The sequence below is a fragment of the Acomys minous genome, assembly GCF_964271855.1.
Source record: "Acomys minous genome assembly, chromosome: 19".
Taxonomy (NCBI): domain Eukaryota; kingdom Metazoa; phylum Chordata; class Mammalia; order Rodentia; family Muridae; genus Acomys; species Acomys minous.
Genome location: NC_140499.1, coordinates 16,329,140 through 16,351,542, shown reverse-complemented (window position 1 = coordinate 16,351,542; position 22,403 = coordinate 16,329,140). Strand labels below are relative to the sequence as shown.

General features: G+C 38.6%; 1 protein-coding gene across 8 annotated transcripts in view; it reads right to left on the bottom strand.

Annotated features, from left to right (window-relative positions):
• The window catches only part of BLTP1 (bridge-like lipid transfer protein family member 1), a 181,553-nt gene that overhangs the window by 28,782 nt on the left and 130,368 nt on the right, over positions 1-22,403 (bottom strand). For 5 of the 8 annotated variants that reach the window (XM_084768626.1, XM_084768625.1, XM_084768630.1 and 2 more), the window contains 12 exons: positions 19,701-19,912; positions 17,326-17,524; positions 13,739-13,798; positions 12,315-12,541; positions 11,395-11,595; positions 11,071-11,201; positions 9,406-9,529; positions 7,923-8,032; positions 6,962-7,052; positions 6,420-6,482; positions 4,425-4,678; positions 1,095-1,310 (listed from right to left, as the gene is read on the bottom strand). In XM_084768626.1, the coding sequence (XP_084624752.1) occupies positions 1,095-1,310; positions 4,425-4,678; positions 6,420-6,482; positions 6,962-7,052; positions 7,923-8,032; positions 9,406-9,529; positions 11,071-11,201; positions 11,395-11,595; positions 12,315-12,541; positions 13,739-13,798; positions 17,326-17,524; positions 19,701-19,912 (1,888 nt within the window). The remainder of the gene's footprint in view (positions 1-1,094; positions 1,311-4,424; positions 4,679-6,419; positions 6,483-6,961; positions 7,053-7,922; positions 8,033-9,405; positions 9,530-11,070; positions 11,202-11,394; positions 11,596-12,314; positions 12,542-13,738; positions 13,799-17,325; positions 17,525-19,700; positions 19,913-22,403) is intronic. The other 3 variants (XM_084768629.1, XM_084768631.1, XM_084768632.1) reach the window with 3 other exon arrangements.

The following is a 22,403-nucleotide window of genomic DNA, read 5'->3' as shown; positions in this document are numbered from 1 at the left end:
ATTCAAAGAAAGAGCTGAGGAAATGGCTCAGCCAGGAAAGCATTTCCAACAGCAACCATGAGGACCTGAGTTTGAAATTTGCAGCCCAGGAAAATAACACACTCATATCACAGTGCTGGTAGGTACAGACAGGAAGGTACTTCGGGCTCTCTGGTCAGCCAGCTTGGCCTGCTTGGTGAGCTGCAGGCTGGTGAAAGGCCGTGTCTCACAAAATAAAAGTTGGACAGCATCTGAGAAGTGACTCTCCAGGTTGATTCTGACCTCCACACACAAAAGCACACACGAGTGTCTACACTAGAACACACACACACAATCTAATGTCAAATCTGTTTACATCATCATTTAGTCAATGACAGAAACAAATAGTAATCCTGCAGTCATATCCTGAATATTTCCATTTAGCTAGGCTGTATTTGCATAATTGTTTCCAGTCTTTCATCCTGCATAATTCTTTGAAACAGAAATGTATTCAATTAATACAAAGGCAAGATAGAAATTCAGGCTTGTTGAAAATATTCCAAAGAACCTTTACTTATATCTTTGTGTGTGTGTGTTTTTGTGCATGAGTGTGTGCATACTACTGGGGATTAAATCCTCTACTCGCACAACATGTACATACTCTACCACAAAGCTAAAATCCCTAGTCTATAGATTTATTTTAATTAACAAATTTACCAGACTCTAAATCAGATATTCGCTTCTAACTGCCAAAAAATACGTATTTGTTATAAAGAATTGTTATGTTATGCAAATGACCACTGTAACTGTGATCAGTTACTTTTAAGATGTGCAGTTTTGGACTGGGGAAAGTTCATGGTAATACATGATATATAAAGTGTTTCTCCTTTTATTCTCCTCCTCCTCCTCATTTTTTTTTTTTTTTTTTTTTTTTTGGTTTTTTGAGACAGAGTTTCTCTCTGTGTAGCCTTGGCTGTCCTGGACTCGCTTTGTAGATCAGGCTGGTCCCAAACTCACAGAGATCTGCCTGCATCTGCCTCCCAAGTGCTGGGATTACAGGTGTGTGCCACCATGCCAGGCTTGAACGATGTTCCTAACTAATGAATTCCATGTAAATTTTCCAGCCAGACTCTCACCTTCTTAAGCTTATATCATCGTGCTCCTGCAAAAGGGTGGTTGGGTGAAGGACACATTTTCCACTGTCAATTTCAACCCGTATATCGAGTTCAAAGTCAATATTTCTCTCAGTAGCTGTTCCAGTAAGGCTCCGGTTGACTGGTGTCGTAGGCCAGCGTTCGGTAAGCAGCTGATGAACAGCAGCAAAGCCTGTTGCTTTCTTCCGAGAGGTATGTCTACAGAAACAAGGGTTCATTTACTATAGTAACTGAAGTTTGCTTAGTGAACTGTTTCCCAACGTTAAATGAGTAATAGTTTGTAAAGAAATTTTAGTATTTTTATAAACTCATAGAAAGTATTCATCTAGCTAATATGGTTTTCCTGGGTTTAACGGAGTCACATATAATTCAACAGTTATGAATTGGTCATTATCTGCCAGTAGGCGCTAGATGTTGAAGACACAGGCAAAATCACAACTAGTAACAAATGTGAACAACAGTGGATGAACAGCACTCTATGTTGGGATAGATTTCATTTCTACAAATTATGAAACCTACGTGCTGACTTCCTCATTTTTATTAAAAAGATAGAAGAACAGGGAAAGCAAGAGGGAAAGATGCCAAAGCTCTTCGACACGTGGTGGAACTCAACACTACACCACGGTGACGACACTCATCTTGATGCTGCTCCATAATTCATGTTGCTGTCCCAGCACTTGGGCGGCTGAGGCTAGGTAAGTGTAAGTTCCAGGCCAGATGGGCTACACGGCAGGAACTTATCCCTATGAAGAAAAAACCAACCAACCAACCAACCAACCAACCAACCAACCAACCAGCCAGCCAGCCAACCAACCAATCAACCAACCAGCCAACCAACCAACCAACCAACCAACCAACCAACCAGCCAGCCAGCCAGCCAACCAACCAATCAACCAACCAGCCAACCAACCAACCAGCCAACCAACCAACCAACCAAACCACAAACTCTCCAAATGGATTAAAGACTTAAACATATGACCTATGATGGTAAAACTTCTAGGAGGAAACAAAGGGGAAAATTTCCATGACACTGATCTTGACAATGATTTCAAAGATACCACAGTTTTTAAAAGCAGAGGCAAATAAAAGCAAACTACACAATATTATATCAAACCAAACGCATGCTGCGTCTCCAGAGCAAAGGCAATAATAAGCAGAGTGAAAGGCAGCATACAGGTTGAGGGAAGAGATTAATCACCGAACACACAAGGGACTCCTAGAGCTAAACAAGAAAACAAAAACAAACAAATGTAATTATGAAAATAGCTTACAGCTTAAAGAGACATTTCCCCAAGATGACTAACAATAGTCGACACATACAGGTATATGAAAGGTGTTCACACTAACTATTAAAGAAAAGCAAACCAAACCATAGTGCGATATAAAAATAAACAGAACAGAACAGAACAGGCTGTTAAAATAGACGATTAATAAAACTGGTCCAGAATTTACAGAAATTGGATCCTTCTTCATTGGTGGTAGGAATGTCTAACAACTAGAGAAAACTGGTTCCTCAAAAAATTACAAGCACAATTCCTGTATGACCCACTTCTGCACATTTACCCAAAGAACTAAAATTGGGATGGTGAAGAGACAGCTTCCACGTTCACTGCACAACAGCTGTGAAATAAGATATGAATGTCTGTCAATATATATGGCTTAGATAGAAGAGCTGTGATGGTAAAACTCCTAGGAGGAAACCTATACATAATTCCGCTTTAGCGCAAAACACAGCAATATGCAGCAACACAAACGAACGTGAGGACATTTGAAGCAAAAGAAGCTTAAGTGAAATAGGAAGAGGTATTACATGATTCCTCTCTCAAACAGTCAAAAATCACAGAAAAATGGAAGGAAGGATAGGTGCTAGAGGGAACTACCAACAAACAGCGCCAAGTCTCTTCTACTCAGGGCAGGCTCTAGAAAACCCGCTCTGCTCCACCGGCCACAGAGAACGATGCTGTACTACCCACTCAGACACCTGAGGAAGCACACATCTCATGTTGAATGTTCTTGCCAGAAGAAAACATAAAAATAATCAAGCTGGACATTTGGAAAAGATTATTAAATCAGCAAAAATCATTATTTATTTAAAATGGGAAATGTAAAAACCAATAAAAGAGATACAAATTCTGTCCAGGGGAAGTAATTGTGTGACGCAGAGGGCTACTATTAAAAAAGAATACAGGTGTTGGAGAGAAGGCTCAGCAGTTAAAGCACTGATTGCTCTTCCCGAGGACCCAGGTTCAATGTCCAGAAACCCACATGGCACTCATGACCATGGAAAGCTCTAGTTCCAGGGGACCTGACGCCCCCTTCTAGTCCCTGTGGAAGTGCACACATGGGCATTTAGAAAACAAGAGCAATTTATACTGATAGTATTGAGAAGATTAGAACACTGATGCTGGAAGAAAAGGAAAAGATTTTCATACAAGAAACATTAATTCTTAGAATTCTATATTCAACTCAACAATCTAGTACATAAAGGTTATTTTATATTTCTAAAACCTTTAAGAAAGCAGATTTGAATTATAATTCATTTCTGAATATAGTTATTTGAAGCTGTATTCAAGTAAGTGAAGGAATAGGCCAAAATATGCTAATATGAAAGATTTCAAAGCAAGTGTTTTGACTCTGGAGAAAGGGAGGCAAGAATCCTCTTAGCTCACTAAGAAGACTTCAGATGGCAACAGTGGAAACTTAATCCTATTGCCCAGTTGCAGTGGATCAGGCGTCAGAAGTGGGGTGAATTTTAAAGTCCTCCTAGCTCCTCACGCGGATGCACTCTCAGAAGACTTCATACATATAGGCCTTTCATTTCATCAACACTATCTCATCTCATTTCTTTCAAGAATGATTTGAAATCCTCATCATTGATACATATCCCTTTACTATTCACTACTCAACTGTATGACACATTTCAATGTCTCCTTTTATTTTTTTTATTAAGCCTAGGAGGAACAGTGTTCTCTCCTTTATTGTAATTTATAACCATATCTGTATTTCTGTTTTATTGGCAATTTAAACAAACTCATTTATATTAAGAAGAAAACAGCACCGTAAAAGTTAAAACACATTAGAAATTATGAGCAGTTATCCTAGTATAACTAAAAAATTCACACTTTTTTTTGTTAATTTATTGTTGCTATTTTTATGATTCTATATTTTTGAGACAGAATATCTGAGTTTGCTGAACTTGTAGACATGTGACATCACGTTTGGTTTATTAAATATTAGACTAGATAAAATACCTTAGGCTGACTTCTAGATTCTGACCCAGCACCTAAGGATCTTAAACAGAAGGCTACTCACGAGGCTTTTCTGTAAATATAAAATCTTTCCCTTTCACGGTCTTCCTCTTTTTCGTCCTTCTCGGAGTCTTCACTGGTAGAAGACAGACTGTCGTCCCGCCGGCCATCTTCTGATTGGAAAGGCACTCCTGGTGAAAAGCCTCCTGTGGCTTTGGGAGAGCTGAACACTGAACATGACCCTTCACTATTTGACGAGTAATGTGATGGACCTTCAACAGTTACTGACAAAAGATCCAGTTCTGTCTCCTCTGGAAACTGATTACAGAAACAGAAAATATCGATCAAGTTTGTTTGTCAGGTTCTCTCTCAATTAACAAGAGAAAAACTAAACATATGAAAGATGTCAGTCTAAGTATTTTAGGATCTCTGAGTTGAATCTGCTCACTCTGAACTGAAAGGAGGAAGGTCAGACTCAAGAACATATGAAATGGCACACCGAGGAAGGAAACAGGTCAAATGACAGAGAGGCACCACCGACACTTGAAAAGTCACAGTGAAATTTTACTTTATAGGAACATAAAGCATCAGATTTAATTAGTACACAGAGGCAGATGTAAAGAAAGAAGCAATCAAGTATAAATCAGAATGGAAGAACAACTCATGGTGAGTCCAGTGACTATTAGTAAAGACATTTTGGATGAGCTCTTGTGGGCAAATCTTTAAAATTGAACTGTCATGAGTTGATAGAAGACGTGTGAACAGTTGAGTAATACACGTATCAACTACCCAAACTTAACAATGCTGTATTCCAAGGAAATAACTGGAGGCCACAGTTTCTTTTCCTTACTTTTCTTAACTGCTAAGCCATGTCCTCCCCAGAATTACATTCTAATTGCTGAGATTGGTTGACTAAACACAATATAACTATAGGATATATATGTTGAGACTCAAGTCTGAAAGAATAAAAACAAGAAATATATTTGGAGTAATTGCCAATTTTCTTTTAAAAACTAATTTAAAAGAAAATTCTAGGTAAGATTAGACGCCTGGTATTGTGTGTAGGATATATATTATATATATTTAGTTTAATGACACATGCAGGGTAAAATCTGGCTTAAAATGTTAATTATATTAATAAGTATTATATAGCACATTTTCACACTTCTGAACATAATTTTAAAAATGGTTCTTTTTATTTTCCTTTTTTGGTGCTATAGATCAAATTCAGGATTTTATGCATGATAGCAACTACTCTACTAGTGAACAGTATCCCTAGCCCTGTTTTGATGAGAGATAGGGTCTCACTGAGTTGCTCAGGTTGAGAACAGGGGTAATGGCACAAGACTGTAGTCTTAGTATTTGGAGGCACAGGAAGAAGATAAGAAATTCTAGGCAATCTTCATGACATAGTGAATTTAAAGCCAGGCTAGGCTACATTAGACCCTGCCTCAAAATACTGAAAACAAAATGAAGCTATCCAGACTGGGTTTGCACTTCCTGTTCTTCTGCCTCCACCTGTCAAGTAGCTGAAATTACAGGCATGTGTCATCAGAGTCACCTCTGAATATAACATTTATTATAAACTATTGTACCTACCATAGTGACTTAAAAGAAATAATAGTCAATGACCAATAGTTCATTGTTTGGAGTTAGATTTGACTTGAGTTTGAAGCACTTAACAAAGATTGCTGATTTTAAAATCACTCACTTTGTAGTTAAATGTAAGGAAAAGAGACTGATTTCAGAATCAACAAATTAATAGTAATTGATTTAATAAACTGCAGTTTTAGAGTTTAAAATTTGGTTTAGCTGGTTTGATAAGTTGATTAAAGTTATTCACTTTTGAAGGTCAAAGTAAAATTAACGTGTATGTAAATATAAAACCAAATTGGAGTATTATAAAATATACATTAAAAAAGAATTCCAACAATCTTAAATCTTTACATAGAGTATTTTTGAGGTTTCAGTTTAGCATGAAAAGAAGACATTCTGAAAGCAAATTTTCAGGGCAGTTAATTAGTTTTAAAGTAAAATTTTATGTGGTTTTCATAAGTACCTGAAAGTACCCTTCCCCTGGAGAGCTGGACTGTGGTGAACTTCCCCACACTGTATTTTTCAACTTAATTAAAGTAATAAGAAAAGAAAAAAAAACTCATGAAAATAAAGACAATGCAAACAAACATTCCACAAATAAACACTGTAACATAAATTTCAACATGCGGTAGTGCGCAGCTCTGAAGCAGTCCTTCCTTCTGCCTTCTACTATTTAATTGCCATGAACTAAACATGTAAATGAATATGTATTTCACATTGACAACTGTTTAATGTGGGTCCTCAGTTATTATAAAAAACTGCTCAATAAAAACAATCCTATTTAAGAGCAAGCAGCTATGGGATTTTTCCTGCACATACACTTGGCCATGGGCAGTGTAGCTACTATTGGCAACACCTGCTCGCTGGTAGTGCAAATGCTTCAGTTATAACGCCCACTTTCATCATTGGTAACAATTTATATTTTTAAACTGTATAATGTTGCAAGTCTGCAATTTTAAAAACTACTTAGCAATACAAACTTCTAACAAGTATTGTCTCTCTTACTGTATCCTGGATGTTAAAAGTTACTCTGGGTCCAGGAGATGCTGCATCCACACGGATTTCCGGGAGCTCATCAGTTTCTCCTATCCGAGAACTATAAGTAAAATGTAATTATGATATAAGCATAAATATGCATCACAAACAAAATATAAAAAACCCAATACTCCTACTTTAAAAAATCTTGGCTTTGTAAAAGTCTTATTAATGATATTAACATTCTATTTCGGAATATTAGCCTTATCAGATGATTGGAGTTTTGTCATTTCATGTATTAACCTTCAACATCTGTGAAAAAGCCTTGTTTCAACTAACTTTAAATTTTCTAAAACTAAACTATATAAAAATAATTTATGCTTTTTTACTTTGGAGGGAGATAGGGTCTTGTGTATCCCAGGCCAGCCTCAAATCCACTATATAGCTGGGACAGAGAATGCTATTGAACTTCTGATCCCCTTACCCATCCTAAGAGCTAGCATTACAGGTATGTACCACTCAATTTATGTGGCACTAGGAATTAGACCCAGGTCTTCACACGAGCCAGGCAAACACTCTACTAATCACTATACAACTCACCTAAAAATTTTATACATCTTATTTTTATAATGCTGACTTAATATTAAAACAAGATTTTAATGTGTATAATCATCTTTCCTAAACTGACTATTTAAATTGACTATTTAGAAAGCAACCACTGGTATGCAGATTTTCATTTCTGTAAGCTTATACATAAAGCATATTTAAATAGTTTTGCCTTACTAAAATGTTGCTAGGGTTGAGGAAGAAACATTGTAAAGCTTTCCTCAAACCAATGATGTTTGACAGTAAGTAACTAGTGATTGCTATTTTACCAGTATGGATGATTTTTTTTAAAACTACTCCCCCCACCCCCCAAAAAGTATCGAACCTTGGTTGGTTAGATGTCAGCAATTTTATAATTTGTCTCATTGGCTGAAATATGTATTACCTTGCTCTTTCCATTCTTTTAAGAGGTGGTCTTCCAGAAGCCGAAATGCTCTTTGATCGGCTGTAACTTGGTTTGTAACCTAAACCCCACTTATCCTTGAGGGAAGCAGCCTAATAAAGTGGTAGAGGAAAACAAAGTGACTCAAGGAAATTGTATACTGATATGGCATTTCACTTCAGCTAAAATTAAAACTAAGTTAGTTCTTTAGCTTTCCAGTGACTTTAAATGAAATTCAGTATATATGAATCAAAGTACCATAGTAATCAGCTAGCCTGATGTCATGAATCAGTAAGACTGTACAATGACAGTAAGAGCCACTAGCTAACTCAACAGAAAAGGAAAGGATTGGGGAAGGGATGAGGAGTACAGAAACAAAGCGAGAATAAAGAAAATAACTAGAGGAAAAGAATGGGGAAAAAAGAGCAAAGATCCCAGGGAAAAGCTAAGTATGTGTTCGGAAACAAACCACTTTATCACGTCAAGGACACTGACATGCACCCCTCCTGCAGATGTCTACTTCACTGTAAGAGATGACAGCAAGAGGAGACTTGAACTCAAGTGTGCTGAGGAGCTGGGTGCTAGAAAGACTGTCATGCAGTTGGAGACTCATGAAACAGTAGAGACTAAAGGGGAAATGTTGAGCGAAACAAGTATTAAGAATGTAGAAATAATTTCAACAGTACATGATTTTAAGTATAAATCACAGTTGAAACAAGGAATAAGAAGGGAACATAGTGGGTTTTTAGAGCAGTGAAACTCCTGTGTATGTAACATAGAATACATGTTATTATATGTTTTTCCAAAACCACAGACTGCACAGCATTGAGAGGGAATCCTCCTGTAAACCATCGACCTTGGGAGCTGTGTCCATGTGTCTGTCCATGCACTTACTGTGTAAGTAAAACACTCTCAAGAATACTGACAGTGGCTGATACGTACAGGGAAATCTCTATACATTCCTCACAATTCTGCTTTAAATTGCTCTAAAAATTGTGTTTTACTATAAAGATAAAGCAGAAAAGAGAGAAATTGTGACTTAGCGATAAATACTGAAAAACTGGAGACAAAGACAAGGAAAAGACTGCACATTTCTGAGATATACATGAGAGGTTAAAAGCCAGTGTGAGTCCATGAATGGCAGGACACACACAGTGGCTTGGGCCTAACTGCAGAGTTCCACCGGTGGCTTTGAGACTTGCTTCCATAAGCCTTGCTGGCTATATAAACTTGGAAAAATTACTTGACCTCTCTGTGTATCAGTTTTCCCATTTTTAAAATGGGAGAAAAACTCTTCATAGGGTTGCTGTAGAGATTTATGGGTGGTTAATGGCAAAATGTTTAAATAGTGCCTGATACACAGGTCTGCTTTTCATAAATCATGTAGTATTATCACCAGCATAAACACGAGCATAAATATCACTGTTAGGATTTAGGAAGTGAGCGTGTAAAATGAATCTTGTGAAAGTCTTAGGTGTGCACTCACCCGCATACTGGACCTCCGTAACTTCTTGCGAACATCTCTTCGGATGTCATTCACAGCCACAGACTCCAGCTGCTGGTAACGCTCAATTTCCTGGTTTATGGTTCCTTCACTTGCACCCAATTTTCTAAATGAAACAAAACCAAAAAGAAAAACAGAACAAAACAGAAAACCCACCAAAATGGAGGGGTTATTGTAATGAAGCAAGAAAGCACAACTGACTTCTCACTGGCTTCTTTTAGTCCTTTCACTTGTCAGGAAAGCAAAGAAGCATATCTGGATAGCCCACTTCCTGTAAATTTAACACTCACATCTGGCAAATTACAAAAGACCCACTAACATCTAGGAAATGCCTTTACACTGTCTATCTACTGATGTATCAAAAGGTATGAGCAATCAAATGAAAACCAAACACTCACTCTGTAAAAAAAAAAATATGTGTGTGTGTGTGTGAGATTTTTGAAGACATATATTTTGTTTCAAGTCATTTTTCTCCCTGAGGATAAAACTCAAATTAATAAAAAATATGAATCATTACATGATAATTTATAGACAAAGTTTAAGGTCATCCCTTCATTTTTCAAAATTTCTGTATTTTGGGGGAAGTCCTGATTGAACAACACCACCAAACTCCTCACAGATTTCAAGATTTAGGAAAGATGAGGCATAGCCACCAACTTTGAGAAAATGAAAGTTTCAAAGTTTAGCAAGAAGGATATTTATCCTTGTACAGGGGATACTTAGTAAAATTATAAAACAGCTGGCAACAGATTTTTAAAAAAAGGTTATTGATGCTTTCTGCCTTATCCCTACTTTTTTCTAAAGAACTATTAATATTGACAGTCAAGAGGTTTTTTGTTGTTGTTGTTGTTGTTGTTGTTATAGACAGGCGTGGTGGTACACACCTATAATCTCAGCACTCTGGGAAGCAGAGGCAGGCAGATCTCTGTGAGCTCGAGATCAGCCTGGTCTACAAAGTGAGCTTAGGACAGCCAAGGCTACACAGAGAAACCCTGTCTTGGGGGCTGGAGGGGGGAGGTTTTGTTTTTGTTTTTTTAAACCCACAGACTCTGAATTCACATTTATACAAATACAAATCACAGCTCTTTACTCTGAGCCAGTTTTCTCAACAGTACATTTGGAAAATGCTATCAAACCTCAAAACTACACTGTGAGGTTTACTGTGAGACAGCATGTCACACCAGAACAGGCACCCATAAATGCTGATTCTTATCTCCTAAAGAAAACTTCCAACCCAGAAACAAGGTGAGCAAGCTAACACACACACACTCAACTATCAACTATGCATGTGAATACAGTCAAGCATGAACATGTACAAGGAGGTGTGTGTGTGTGTGTGTGTGTGTGTGTGTGTGTGTGTGTGTGTGTGTGTGTGAGATATAAAGTCAGGATTCACCACACAGAGATGAGGAGTTGTAAAGACATAAAATCAGGATTCCAGCTTGACTGTATTACTTATAAGCTCAAAAAATTTACTGAACTCTTTGGAGCACTGATGACGTCACTGCTAAACTGAAAGGGTTCTTCCACCTTTAGCATCTATCATTCTATTACTACAGAATGCTACAGTAAGTTAAACACCAGGGACATACTTAAGATCATCTATTACTACAGAATGCTACAGTAAGTTAAACACCAGGGACATACTTAAGATCATCTATTACTTTGGCCTGCTCATTCAGTTCTCTGATGTCCACTAAACGTTTCACAATCTTTCTTCCTCTGGCTTCTCCTGGCTGACTAGAAGATGTTCCTTGTCTTCGATAATCTACAGCTTCCTAAAAAATTGAAAGAATATATGTTAATACCACCATCAGTTAGCTCATACTGATAATCTACACTACAAAATTAATGCCTCAGATCAAAGAGAGCATGCAAGAATCAAAGCTATCCACAGCAGGTCAGATGATTATCATTCTCCACTGATTCACAGCCCGCATTTGGTAAGGCATCTACCGAGTTGCTACCTACGTTTCCCCATGAGTGTGCTCTGCACGCTTTCAAATGAGACTGGCTAGACTGAGGGGAGCCCCGCATCTCTGAATCACACAGATACTCTGCAGGAACAGAATAGCGCTGATTTGGGGGCGCCAGGCCTAGCAGGTGATTTACAAGTCGCTGCCCAAAGGTGAGTTTGTGGCCATCTCCACTCACTGAACTTCCATCTGAACTCTAAATAATAAACAGTATTATTAATTACTTCCCAAGAAAAACTATTTTATGATATAATAGATAAGTATATTTAAAAATCTCTTTACAATTCGAAACCAGAATGAAAACTGGAAGTCATTTTTTTATGACAACTAAGTAACTTGATAGTACAGAATAAGCAGCACAGCTGGAAACACATTTAAATCTATATGTCACAGTATAAGCAGCACAGCTAGAAACACATTTAAATCTGTATGTCACAGTATAAGCAGCACAGCTGGAAACACATCTAAATCTATATGTCACAGTATAAGCACCTGGCTTTTTAAAAGACTTTTAAAAAAACTCTTTCCTTAGATATGATTTACAGCCCATAAGACCCAACCATTTAAAATGTACAACTCAGTGGCTTTAGGATGCACAGAGCTCTGCAGTCACTACCACACCCTCAGCATCACCCAGAAACGCTCCTCTCCTAGGAGCCGGCCTTTCTTCCCACCCCCAGACTGTGTTTACAGATTTATCTTACCCTCTTTCAATGTTCTTCCATTACACTGAGGTTAAGGCCCATTTCATAATGGCATTATTATGAAACACAGCAGCACTGTAAAATGCAGACCCAGAAATCACCACCTCCCCCCTTCCGCTACAATAGCAACCATACTAACTAATCCTGGGTTAATCAGTTATCTGCCTCAGGAAAAGCCAGTCTTGAAATTCCTGGCAGTGAATGCACTTACAGTATGGATTGTGGGAGACATAGTATCAACTTCATCTTCATCTGACAGGTCAGCTATGTTCACAGAACTGAGGTCAGCAATGTCGTCTATGTCTTCCTCTCCTGTCAGCGTGGTAAGGGTATTGCCCAGAGCATTCAGCCTTTTGCCAATGTTCGGGTCCATGTGGACATCAATCCCACACATTTTCCACAACACATTGAGCGTCCAGGTTCCAGCACTACTGCTTTCTGTTAAAATTAAAAGGTGGCATTTTTTTTGACAGTCCTAGGAATTGGAGTATAAGCACTCTGAACAGTATAATGGCCATATCTGATACCTAATGCCTTTCACAGCAAGAACGGTTTGAAACACCAGGCAGTGACTGGTTTCCATGTACACAGCACGCATCTACCCCTTCTGTAAATAGCACTGCTTTTCATTCCTCTGAGCCCACACAGGTATCTTTGCATGCATGCAGCAGGAATCACCATAAGTCTCACCTATCAGCTACAAGTAACTAACTAGTCAAAGTAAACATCAAAGCTGTAGAAACAAAACTCTTTCTCTGAACTTGAGAAAAGATGGGTCTCTTTTAAATGAGAGAGTGGAAAATGAGGCCATGGCTCTTCCAGCTACATGATGTTATCAATAAAAGCAAAAGAAACTAACAAACAAAGAGTCTAAAATAAAAGAGGCAGTGAGAGAGGAGCAAAAGCCAGAGCTGCCTGCGCCCTGGTGACTGATACTGGTTCCAGTTGTTTCTTCACTGCCCTGCCCTGGCCCAGCATTCTTAAAATTAACATCATCTGCAATATCCTGGGGAAGGATCTTGCTTTTGGTTAAGCTGGTTTGGGTAGGTTGCTTTCACTTATAAACAGACAGCCTTTGTAAAGACATGTATCCTCTCTCTCAAAAAGGTGTGTTTGCTTCGGTCTCTAGCCTCCTAGCAGTGCTGCAGGAGACTGTCTTAGCTTTTGAGACCTTTGTGCTGGGGACGGCAGGTGTCTCAAGATCACTTACTCAGGATGAGCACAGAGGCTACAGCTGGAAGAGTGTCAATGACAGCAAGAAAAGAAAAGATCGCTAGAAAAAGCACTGGCTTTGTTCAGCTTCTATGCCTCTCAAGCTCCAAAGAGCCTTACAGTAACCGCCTGCCTTTAGGGCACCTTGCTGTCTTTCACTGCATAAGAAATAAGAGTTGACACTGCTTTCTTTTTAGCTGAGACCCTACCACACCATCACACTTCCACAGTTAATTCTCAGCTGTTTCGTATACTTTACTGCCTTGAGGTAGTCCTTTGATGGTATCACCATTTGATTTCTTGCTCAAAAATATTTAATAGCTATACTATTAATCATCAAATCAACTCCTGAATTTGGCATTTGAGACTTCCCATCTTATTTTCACCTAACTCTGTTTCAAGCAAAGTGAACGGTGAACCTACCAGCTGCAGCTTGTCCTGTAGTCCTTGAACAAACTTCATAGGTGCCATCTGGAACTACACCTGCACAAGAATGACCCCAATACAGGCGTCAATAAAAATACGCTTGTGATTAAACATTAAAATGTAAACAGGATTTCTAGCTCTGCTAGGTTTCAATTCCTCTCTACAAAAGGACAAATTTTGGACTTTGGACCCTATTATATGAAGTGTAACATTTTATTTTATGATTTTAGCAACTTAACCTACTGTTATGGCTTTACCTGTGGCATGTAATTATTACAGTCACATTACCTGGGCATCTGAGACAGCATTCTGTCAACCTATAGGATTCTATGATAATTTTTGTGACATCATGTATACACAACACACACACACACACACACACACACACACACACACACACACACTGTTGTAGCTAGTTTTATTTTGGGGGGACAGGCTATTGTTATGTAGCTTGCCTTGCCCTTGATCTTACAACTCAGTCTCAGGCTTCCACGTATTGCGATTACAGACAATGCACTAAACACTGGTGAGGAAATTTTTTTTAAATTACAAAAAATTACAATTTATTTATCCTGAGTGTGAACATGTGTGTAGACTGGTTCAAAAGCCATGACATGAGAAAAGAGCAGGAGTTAGTTCTCTGTCCTTCTACCCTGTGGCTCCTGTAGCACCTAAGCAGCATAGTGAGTAGCAAGTGCCTTTACTGGCTGAGCCATTTGGCCAGCCCCATGTATGAATATTTTGAGAACGAGAATCGGTGAAAAAAAAATTTGACAATTAAGAATTGCCATATTCTGGCAGATCTCTGAGAGTTCTAGGCCTGCCTGGTCTACAAAGTGAGTTCCAGGATACTCTGGACTGCTACAGAGAGAAACCCTGTCTTGAAAACAAAACAAAACCAGCAAAAAGAACTGCCATATTAGGTCAGAGACAATCTGTCACATTTGCTATCTCTTTGCCAAGAAGTATTTTATGAGAAAAAAATGGGTGATTGCTATAATGTCAACCTCACAATCTTGGCTCTAAGCCCGGAAACATATTTGACTTTAACTACAAAGTGTTACTACCACCTGATTTTAACTTGGTACTTTAAACCTATACAGTGAAGAATATGCTATCTTGAAATAATCTCTAAACAAAGTAAATTGTAAAGAAAGAATCAGTAAATATCAATCTAAATTTGATTACAGCCCTAAGTGAAATGTCCTTTTATAACTTTGTGTAAATCCTAAATTGGTATTCACATGTCAATTAAAATTGGAGTGACTTCCTTTTTCGAGGTATTTTGATATTAAGTTTGTCTTTCCTTGGAATTTTTCTAAAAAGAAAAGTAATCCCAACGTAGGCACAATATCCTTTGTGAGAAAAGATCAGGTCTCTCTCTCTTTCCCTCTTTTTCTTTTTGAGAAAGATCCTCAGGGCCCCATGCTGTCGTCTAGGCTGAGGGTTAGCATGATAACCTTCAACTCCAGATCCCTTTGCCCCTTGCATCCCAGGCGTGCGTACCTGCCAATTTTATGTGGTACTAGCGATCTAAACCAGGGTTTCCTGGATGGCAGGCAAGTACTCTACCAAGTAAGCTACATCCCTAACCCTATTATGTCTTAAACACACATTGCCAGTAATTGCTAAAGAAACTGTATTTTTTAAACCATAAAGTATGGATGTTTACCTTGTCAATTTTAAATTAAAACAAATAAGGCAAACTGTGCCTTCAGATAAAGATATAAGTTATAAGTCAGAACAAAGTCTACATTACTGGCCCTTCAAATTCAAGATTACTACAATGAAAACTGTTTAAATTTGAAGATAATTTCCTCCTCCCCCCCAATAATGAAAATAAACTATAAACTACTAAATCAATTTGTTCATTTTATTAATTTGAATTCATATAACATATCAATAAAACAATTACTCTGTTTACTCTACCTCCAATTCCCTTCCCCAGAAACAACAGTGAGCTAAAGAGGTAAACGTTCTCCAAAGTCTAAATCTAGTTATTCTGAATATCAGAGATCAGAATGGCAAGGATTTTTATTTTCAAAAGAATATATACTGAGGTACTGAATAGTGTATTCATTTTAATACTTATAATTTTAAATCTAAACCCTAGGCTTATTTTTTTAAATTCTCTATGAGATAAATTTTCCTAACTATTAGGGAAATAGTCTATTTCCTTTCTATTCACTGTTGGGGGATGGTCTGATGTATTTTGATGCTAATTACTGCTTGCTGTCTCTGTGACACAACTTTTGCTCAATAAAAATCCATCCCACCTGGGCAGGGCAGGAGATAGGTGGGGCTAGGAGAGAGAGGAATCTGGGAAGAAGAAGGACTGCCATGAGAAAAAAGGAGAGAGACCTGAAGGGAGGAGAGGAAGGCCGCCATGGGTTAGCTGGAGGAGAAGCACATGGCCTGCAGTGTGGATAGAGAATCCAGCCCAGATGAAGAACAGGAGCAAGTATATGGGATTATAGATGGGAGGTAGCTTGATAAAAGTTATTAGAAATAGATGGCATGGGATTGAGACAAGGATCCCATGCCTGAGACCCTAGTATGAGAAGTAGTTTTGAGGATTGATGTCTGCCCTGCCCCAGGCTAACTAAGGCTATTTTAAAATATAACAAGTGTCTGTGTCTTGATTGATTGCTAGCTGGGCCTACTGATAATACATGTAATTTTAAAACAATAATTCACAATCTATTTATTTTAATTAGTGCATAGATAACAAAGATGTCACAGTCAATACAAGCCACATTTACATTTATTTTTGCCTTTAGTTTGAAAAAATAATAAGTTATAGTGATTTTTCAGAAAGGATAAAAGTGCATAAATGAGGGCAAACCACTTTCTAAAGACTATTTGGATCAGAGGATTGACTGAAGATTACAGTTCACTATCATTAAGCTTCTATATGTACACTTCCTCATTATAAAGAATGGTGATACCATAATATCTTTGCTGGGATACTTAAAGATATTAAAAGTGATGATTCAAACGAGCTGAGCACGGTGGTGCACGCCTTTAATTCCAGCACTAGAGAGGCAGAGGCAGGCAGATTGCTGTGAGTTTGAGAGCAGCGTGATCTACAAAGTGAGTCCAGGACAGCCAAGGCTACACAGAGAAACCCTGTCTTGAAAAACCAAGCCCCCCCCACTCCCAAAGTGACACAAACAAACCTTTCTACTTTCAAATCAGCACATACATAAATAGTGGAATTGGAGGAATTCAGAACGACACTCTCAAATCCTGGAAATGTGAGCTGGGTCATCGGGTCGTTTCTGTGTCAGCAACAACTGGAGCTGGGATGCTAGGCCAGTGGATTTGTAGTCTATTCTACCTTTAGTGAGCTGGGCCTTGGCAATCACCACTCTAGTACAGATCATTCATAGTTTGACGACAGGAAAAACCAGGTAGTGATCAAAATTTCAAATGAGTACAAGTCTCGCTGCCTTACCAGAAACCTGAAGTTGTTTCACTTCTAAAAAGCATTCCTATATCTGTACATCCATTAATTTTTCAACACAGAGACCCTTTATCTTTTTACAGTTATAAGTCTCACATAGAAAATAAATCAGACTCACAAGCATTCATTACTAGATCGCCACGGATTTCTGGTTTCCAGTCATCCCACGATGTCTCAAAGCCATCAGCGAATCGGATACAAAAGTTCTTGAAGTGGCCTTTGCTAACCAGAGACTCTGAGGAGCATGCAGTGATGAGAGTGCTTTCAATGGTCAGCACGAGAGCAGAGCCAGTGTCAAGGTCTCCAGTGTGGTTAGACTAAAGAAATATCACAGGAAAAATGAGGTGAAAGGTGAATTTACAAAGTTATTTTTAAAGGTTTATTTTATTTTATGTGTATTAATGTATTGCCTGCCTATGTATGTGCATCACATGCATGTCTGGTACCCACAGAAATCAGAAGAGGGCTTCAGATCCACTCTACTAGAGTGGGTCAGATGACAGTAGACCACCATACAGGTGCAGGGATTGGACCCAGGGTCTCCGCAAGAACAAGTGCTCTTTTTTAAAATTATTTTTCTTTTAAAAAATATTTTATTCATTTATTCACATTACATCTAAATTGTTAGCCCATCCCTTGTATCCTCCCATTCCTCCCTCCCTCCTGCTTTTCCCCTCCTCCCCTCCTCTTTCACTGTGGCTGAGGGGGGCCTCCTCCCCCTGTATATGCTCATAGGGATCAAGTCTCTTCTTGGTAGCCTGTTATCCCTCCTCTGAGTGCCACCAGGCCTCTCCATCCAGGGGACATGGTCAAATATGGGGCACCAGAGTTCGCATGAAAGTCAGACCCCACTCTCCACTCAACTGTGGAGAATATCCTGTCCATTGGTTAGATCTGGGTAGGGGTTCGAAGTTTACTGCACGTATTATCCTTGGTTGGTGCAATAGTTTGAGCAGGACCCCTGAGCCCAGATCTGCCCGTTATAATGTTCTTCTTGTAGGTTTCTAGGACCCTCTGGATCCTTCTATTTCCCCATTCTCCCATGCTTCTTTCGCCTAGAGTCCCAATAGGTATCCTCCCCTCTGTCCCGCTTTCCTGGTAAGTGAAGACTTTCATGGGACATGCCTCTTGGGCTAGTGTCCAGATATAAGTGAGTATGTACCATTTGACTCTTTCTGCTTCTGGGTGAACTCACTCATTATGATCATTTCTAGCTCAATCCATTTGTCCACAAATTTTGGGAATTCCTTGTTTTTAATATCTGAGTAGTATTCCATAGCGTAAATGTACCACAGTTTCTTTATCCATTCTTCTACTGAGGGACACTTAGGCTGCTTCCATGTTCTGACTATTATGAATAAGGCCGCTATGAACATGGATGAGCATATGTCCCTGTTGTGTGGTGGAGCATTTTCTGGGTATATTCCAAGGAGTGGAATAGCTGGGTCTTGAGGAAGCCCTATTCCCATTTTTCTGAGAAAGCACCAGATAGATTTCCAAAGTGACACAAGTGCTCTTAACTACTGAGTCATTTCTCCAGACCCAATGATTCTAAAATTTAGAAATCTTTATATTCTTAAGAATAAAAAATCTAGAAAGGGTTAAGCCTAGAAATAATATAAAGTAGCTTAGTAAAAAAGGTTTAAGCATTACTCAAATTTCCTTGTGCATTTTTTCCTCTTTAACATGCAAAGGGTTAATCATCTGTGTTTCTGCAGTCTGCTTGAATAGTGGGGAAACACTCTCAATATGACAACCAGTTCTTGTGTGTGTAGCCTTCCTGAATTCTCTCGTCATGTCATTAAAAAGCTGCCACATCTCAACTCTTCAGATACAACAACACTGCCCATCTTGAACTCCAAGTTTCTCTCAGCACTGCTCTGCCAATCAGAACCCTAAATATAAATTCATTCCATTCACAGGCTTAGTATCTCTGCCATGACATTTAAAATATTAAAAGTGACCTGAAGGAAAACTGTAACAGATACATCTCTGCATGGGATTCTTAGAGCAATCTCTTCTTGGTCTGACAAATGCTGACAGCATTTTCTTGTATAACCACATTTGCATGTGCAAATGCATTCTGAAAACTGGCCCTAAACTATGAAGGCAGCATTTTTTTTGACAGCATCCTTTTTAATACTCATATACAGATAAACTTGAAAGTTTCCTTATCATTATTTAATATCCATACTTACTACAGTTTGTAAGCAAGCTGAAATGCCCTGCTATATTACAGATGAGGGTATTGAAGTGCATTCTAAAATGTCCCTTTGTTTTCACTTTATACAAAGATTAATCCAAAGATCTCTTATTTTAAAAAAGCAATAGGAAGATTCTGAAACTTACTTGCTAAAGACTTAAGAGTTCTTCCTCACTTAAGTTATAAACAGCTCTACTTAAAATGATTACTCTATGTTCACAGAAATGCTGAGCAGAGACCCCTAGCTTTCACTCCTAGGGTAAAGCTTCCTGTGTCTTGATGCTCTGTACCTGTGCAGTGTTGGTTATAGGGAGGCAAATCCCCAGGTCATTCACAGTCAGCTGGAGGAAGAGCGTCCCGAAGGCCTGGGCTGATGTTTGCTGGATACCAGGAAGCATGTCGACCACTTCCTTCGTAGCCATGTGGATATCTTTATGCAAAGCCATTCTCTGTTCATTCCAGTTGTCATAGGCAGCCTTGTAATTCAGCCAGAACAGAACAGCTTTTCCAAATTAGCAACAGGCAGAAAGAAAAGTAAAGTCAGTGATATATTACAGCCAGGAAATCTCAAGTACCATAAAGTCCTCATGACTAATGATAATTACTAATAAAAACCACTACTAGGAAATTGTAGTACTAGAATTATGACAAAACTTAAGTGTTTCTTTAGAAAAATAGAGTCAATACTTTTCATGGACAAATACAAAAGTGAAGCAGAAAGCAAGCAACAGCCTAATGTCAACAAAAAGAAAATCCATGTCTGGTGCCTAGTTTGAGTGGGACCCCTGTGCCCAAATCTGCCTATCATAATGTTCTACTTGTAGGCTCCTAGGACCCTCTGGGTCCTTCTACTTTGCCTTTCTCTCATGAATCTCACATCTAGAGTCCCACTAGAATGTCCTCTCCTCTGTCTCTGTTTCCTGGTAAGTGAAGGCTTTCGTGGGACATGCCCGTTGGGCTAATATGCAGATATAAGTGAGTATATACCATTTGAGTCTTTCTGCTTCTGAGTTAACTCACTCATTATGATCATTTCTAGCTCAATCCATTTATCCACAAATTTTGGGAATTCCTTGTTTTTAATAGCTGAATAGTATTCCATAGTGTATATGTACCACAGTTTCTTTATCCATTCTTCTACTGAGGGACACTTAGGCTGTTTCCATGTTCTGGCTATTATGAATAGGGCTGCTATGAACATGGTTGAGCAAATTTTCTTGCTGTGTGCTGGAGCATCTTCTGGGTATATTCCAAGGAGTGGAATAGCTGGATCCTGAGGAAGCCCTATTCCCATTTTTCTGAGATAGCACAAACTAGGCACCAGACAAGGACAATACAGGCGGTAAACCTTAAACCCCTACCCAGATCTAGACAATGGACAGAACACTCTCCACAGTAAAGTGGAGAGTGGGATATTACGTTCTCACACACTCTGGTGCCACACCTCTGACCATGTCCCCTGGATGGGGAGACCTGATGGCACTCAGAGGAAGGACAGCAGGTTACCAAGAAGAGACTTGATACCCTATGATCATATAGAGGGGGAGGTAATCCCCCTCAGGAACTGTCATAGGGGAGGGGAATAAGGGGAAAATGGGAGGGAGGGAAGAATGGGAGGATACAAGGGACGGGATAACCATTGAGATGTAACAAGAATAAATTAATAAAAAAAAAAAAAAAAAGACAAAAAAAAAAAATAAAAAATAAATGTAAAAAAAAAAAAAAAAAAAAAAAAAAAAAAAAAAAAAAAAAAAAAAAAAAAAAAGAAAATCCAGGTCCATTCATGCATTTAATATTGTAGAATTCCTATTATACATTTGGTCCTGGGTGGAAAAATAAGTTCAAACAAACATGGCCCTTGACCTTAACTGTACAGTTTACTTTTTGTGTTGGTTTGACTGAGAAATGTCATAAGCTCAAATATTTAAACTTTTTCCCCAGTTGATGTTACTATTTGGGGAAGTTATGGGAAATTTAGGACCAATCCTTGCTGGAGGAAATAGGCAAGTGAGGGTGGACAGAGAGCTTATAGCAGTGCCCATTATTACAGAGTGCTGAGATACAGTCTCCTAGCTTCTTGCTCTGGCTACCTGCTGTCATGACTCTATAGCCAATGGACTATCTCTAACCCAAATCAACTCTTAATCTACACGTTGCCTTTGTTCTTACCAACAGAAAACCAACTATATAGTTACTGCTTTCAAATACTTCTAAGTATGTAGACACAATGCTAGGTGTATATATATTAAAAGAATGTGATTTGGAAAGGTCAAGGTCATCTGAGTTATTAGTAAGAAGAACACCCAAAGGAAAATCTTCATCTCACAATAGTATGGAAGTCTAAGAGGATAAAAATGGAAAGACACTAGAAGAGACAAACCTAAGAATGGTGCCCCACACTAGCCGACAGTGCTGTAAGGCATGGTGAAGGACACTGGTGAAATGGGAGATGCATAGGAGGAGTAAAGGTTCAGCAAAACACAGATATGGCAGCAATGCCAAAAGGGAAGATTCTAACGACAGATCTGAGACCATTGAGAACTGAAATTTTACATGGTTTCAGAAGCACTCTATCACTCTCTCTGAAAAACAACTTAAACATGAGTTTGTCCATCTAACCAGTCTTCTTTCCAACTATTTTCTTCTCTGAAAGCTGCTGCTATCTTCTCTTAGACTACTGTGCTTATAAACACTCACTTTTCTCACTTGGAAATGTTTTGTATGGAGTACTGAATGCTCCGGCTATTCTGGGATAAGAAAGTAAATAATAGGTGGTCTCCTTGGTGGACTGTACACTCAAAACTGAAGAATTTGTTTCTCTTCTAAAAGCCAAAGAACAGGACAGACTCCTTCCGATCTACAACAAGCATTACTGACTCTGTTTAGAAGTCTACCTGAACTCTTTTTCAGTGCACTACGCGTTTTGAGAGCAAAAATCCTGATCCTGTTATCCACTGAATCCCACTTTTAGCTACCATGCACTAAACATTTTT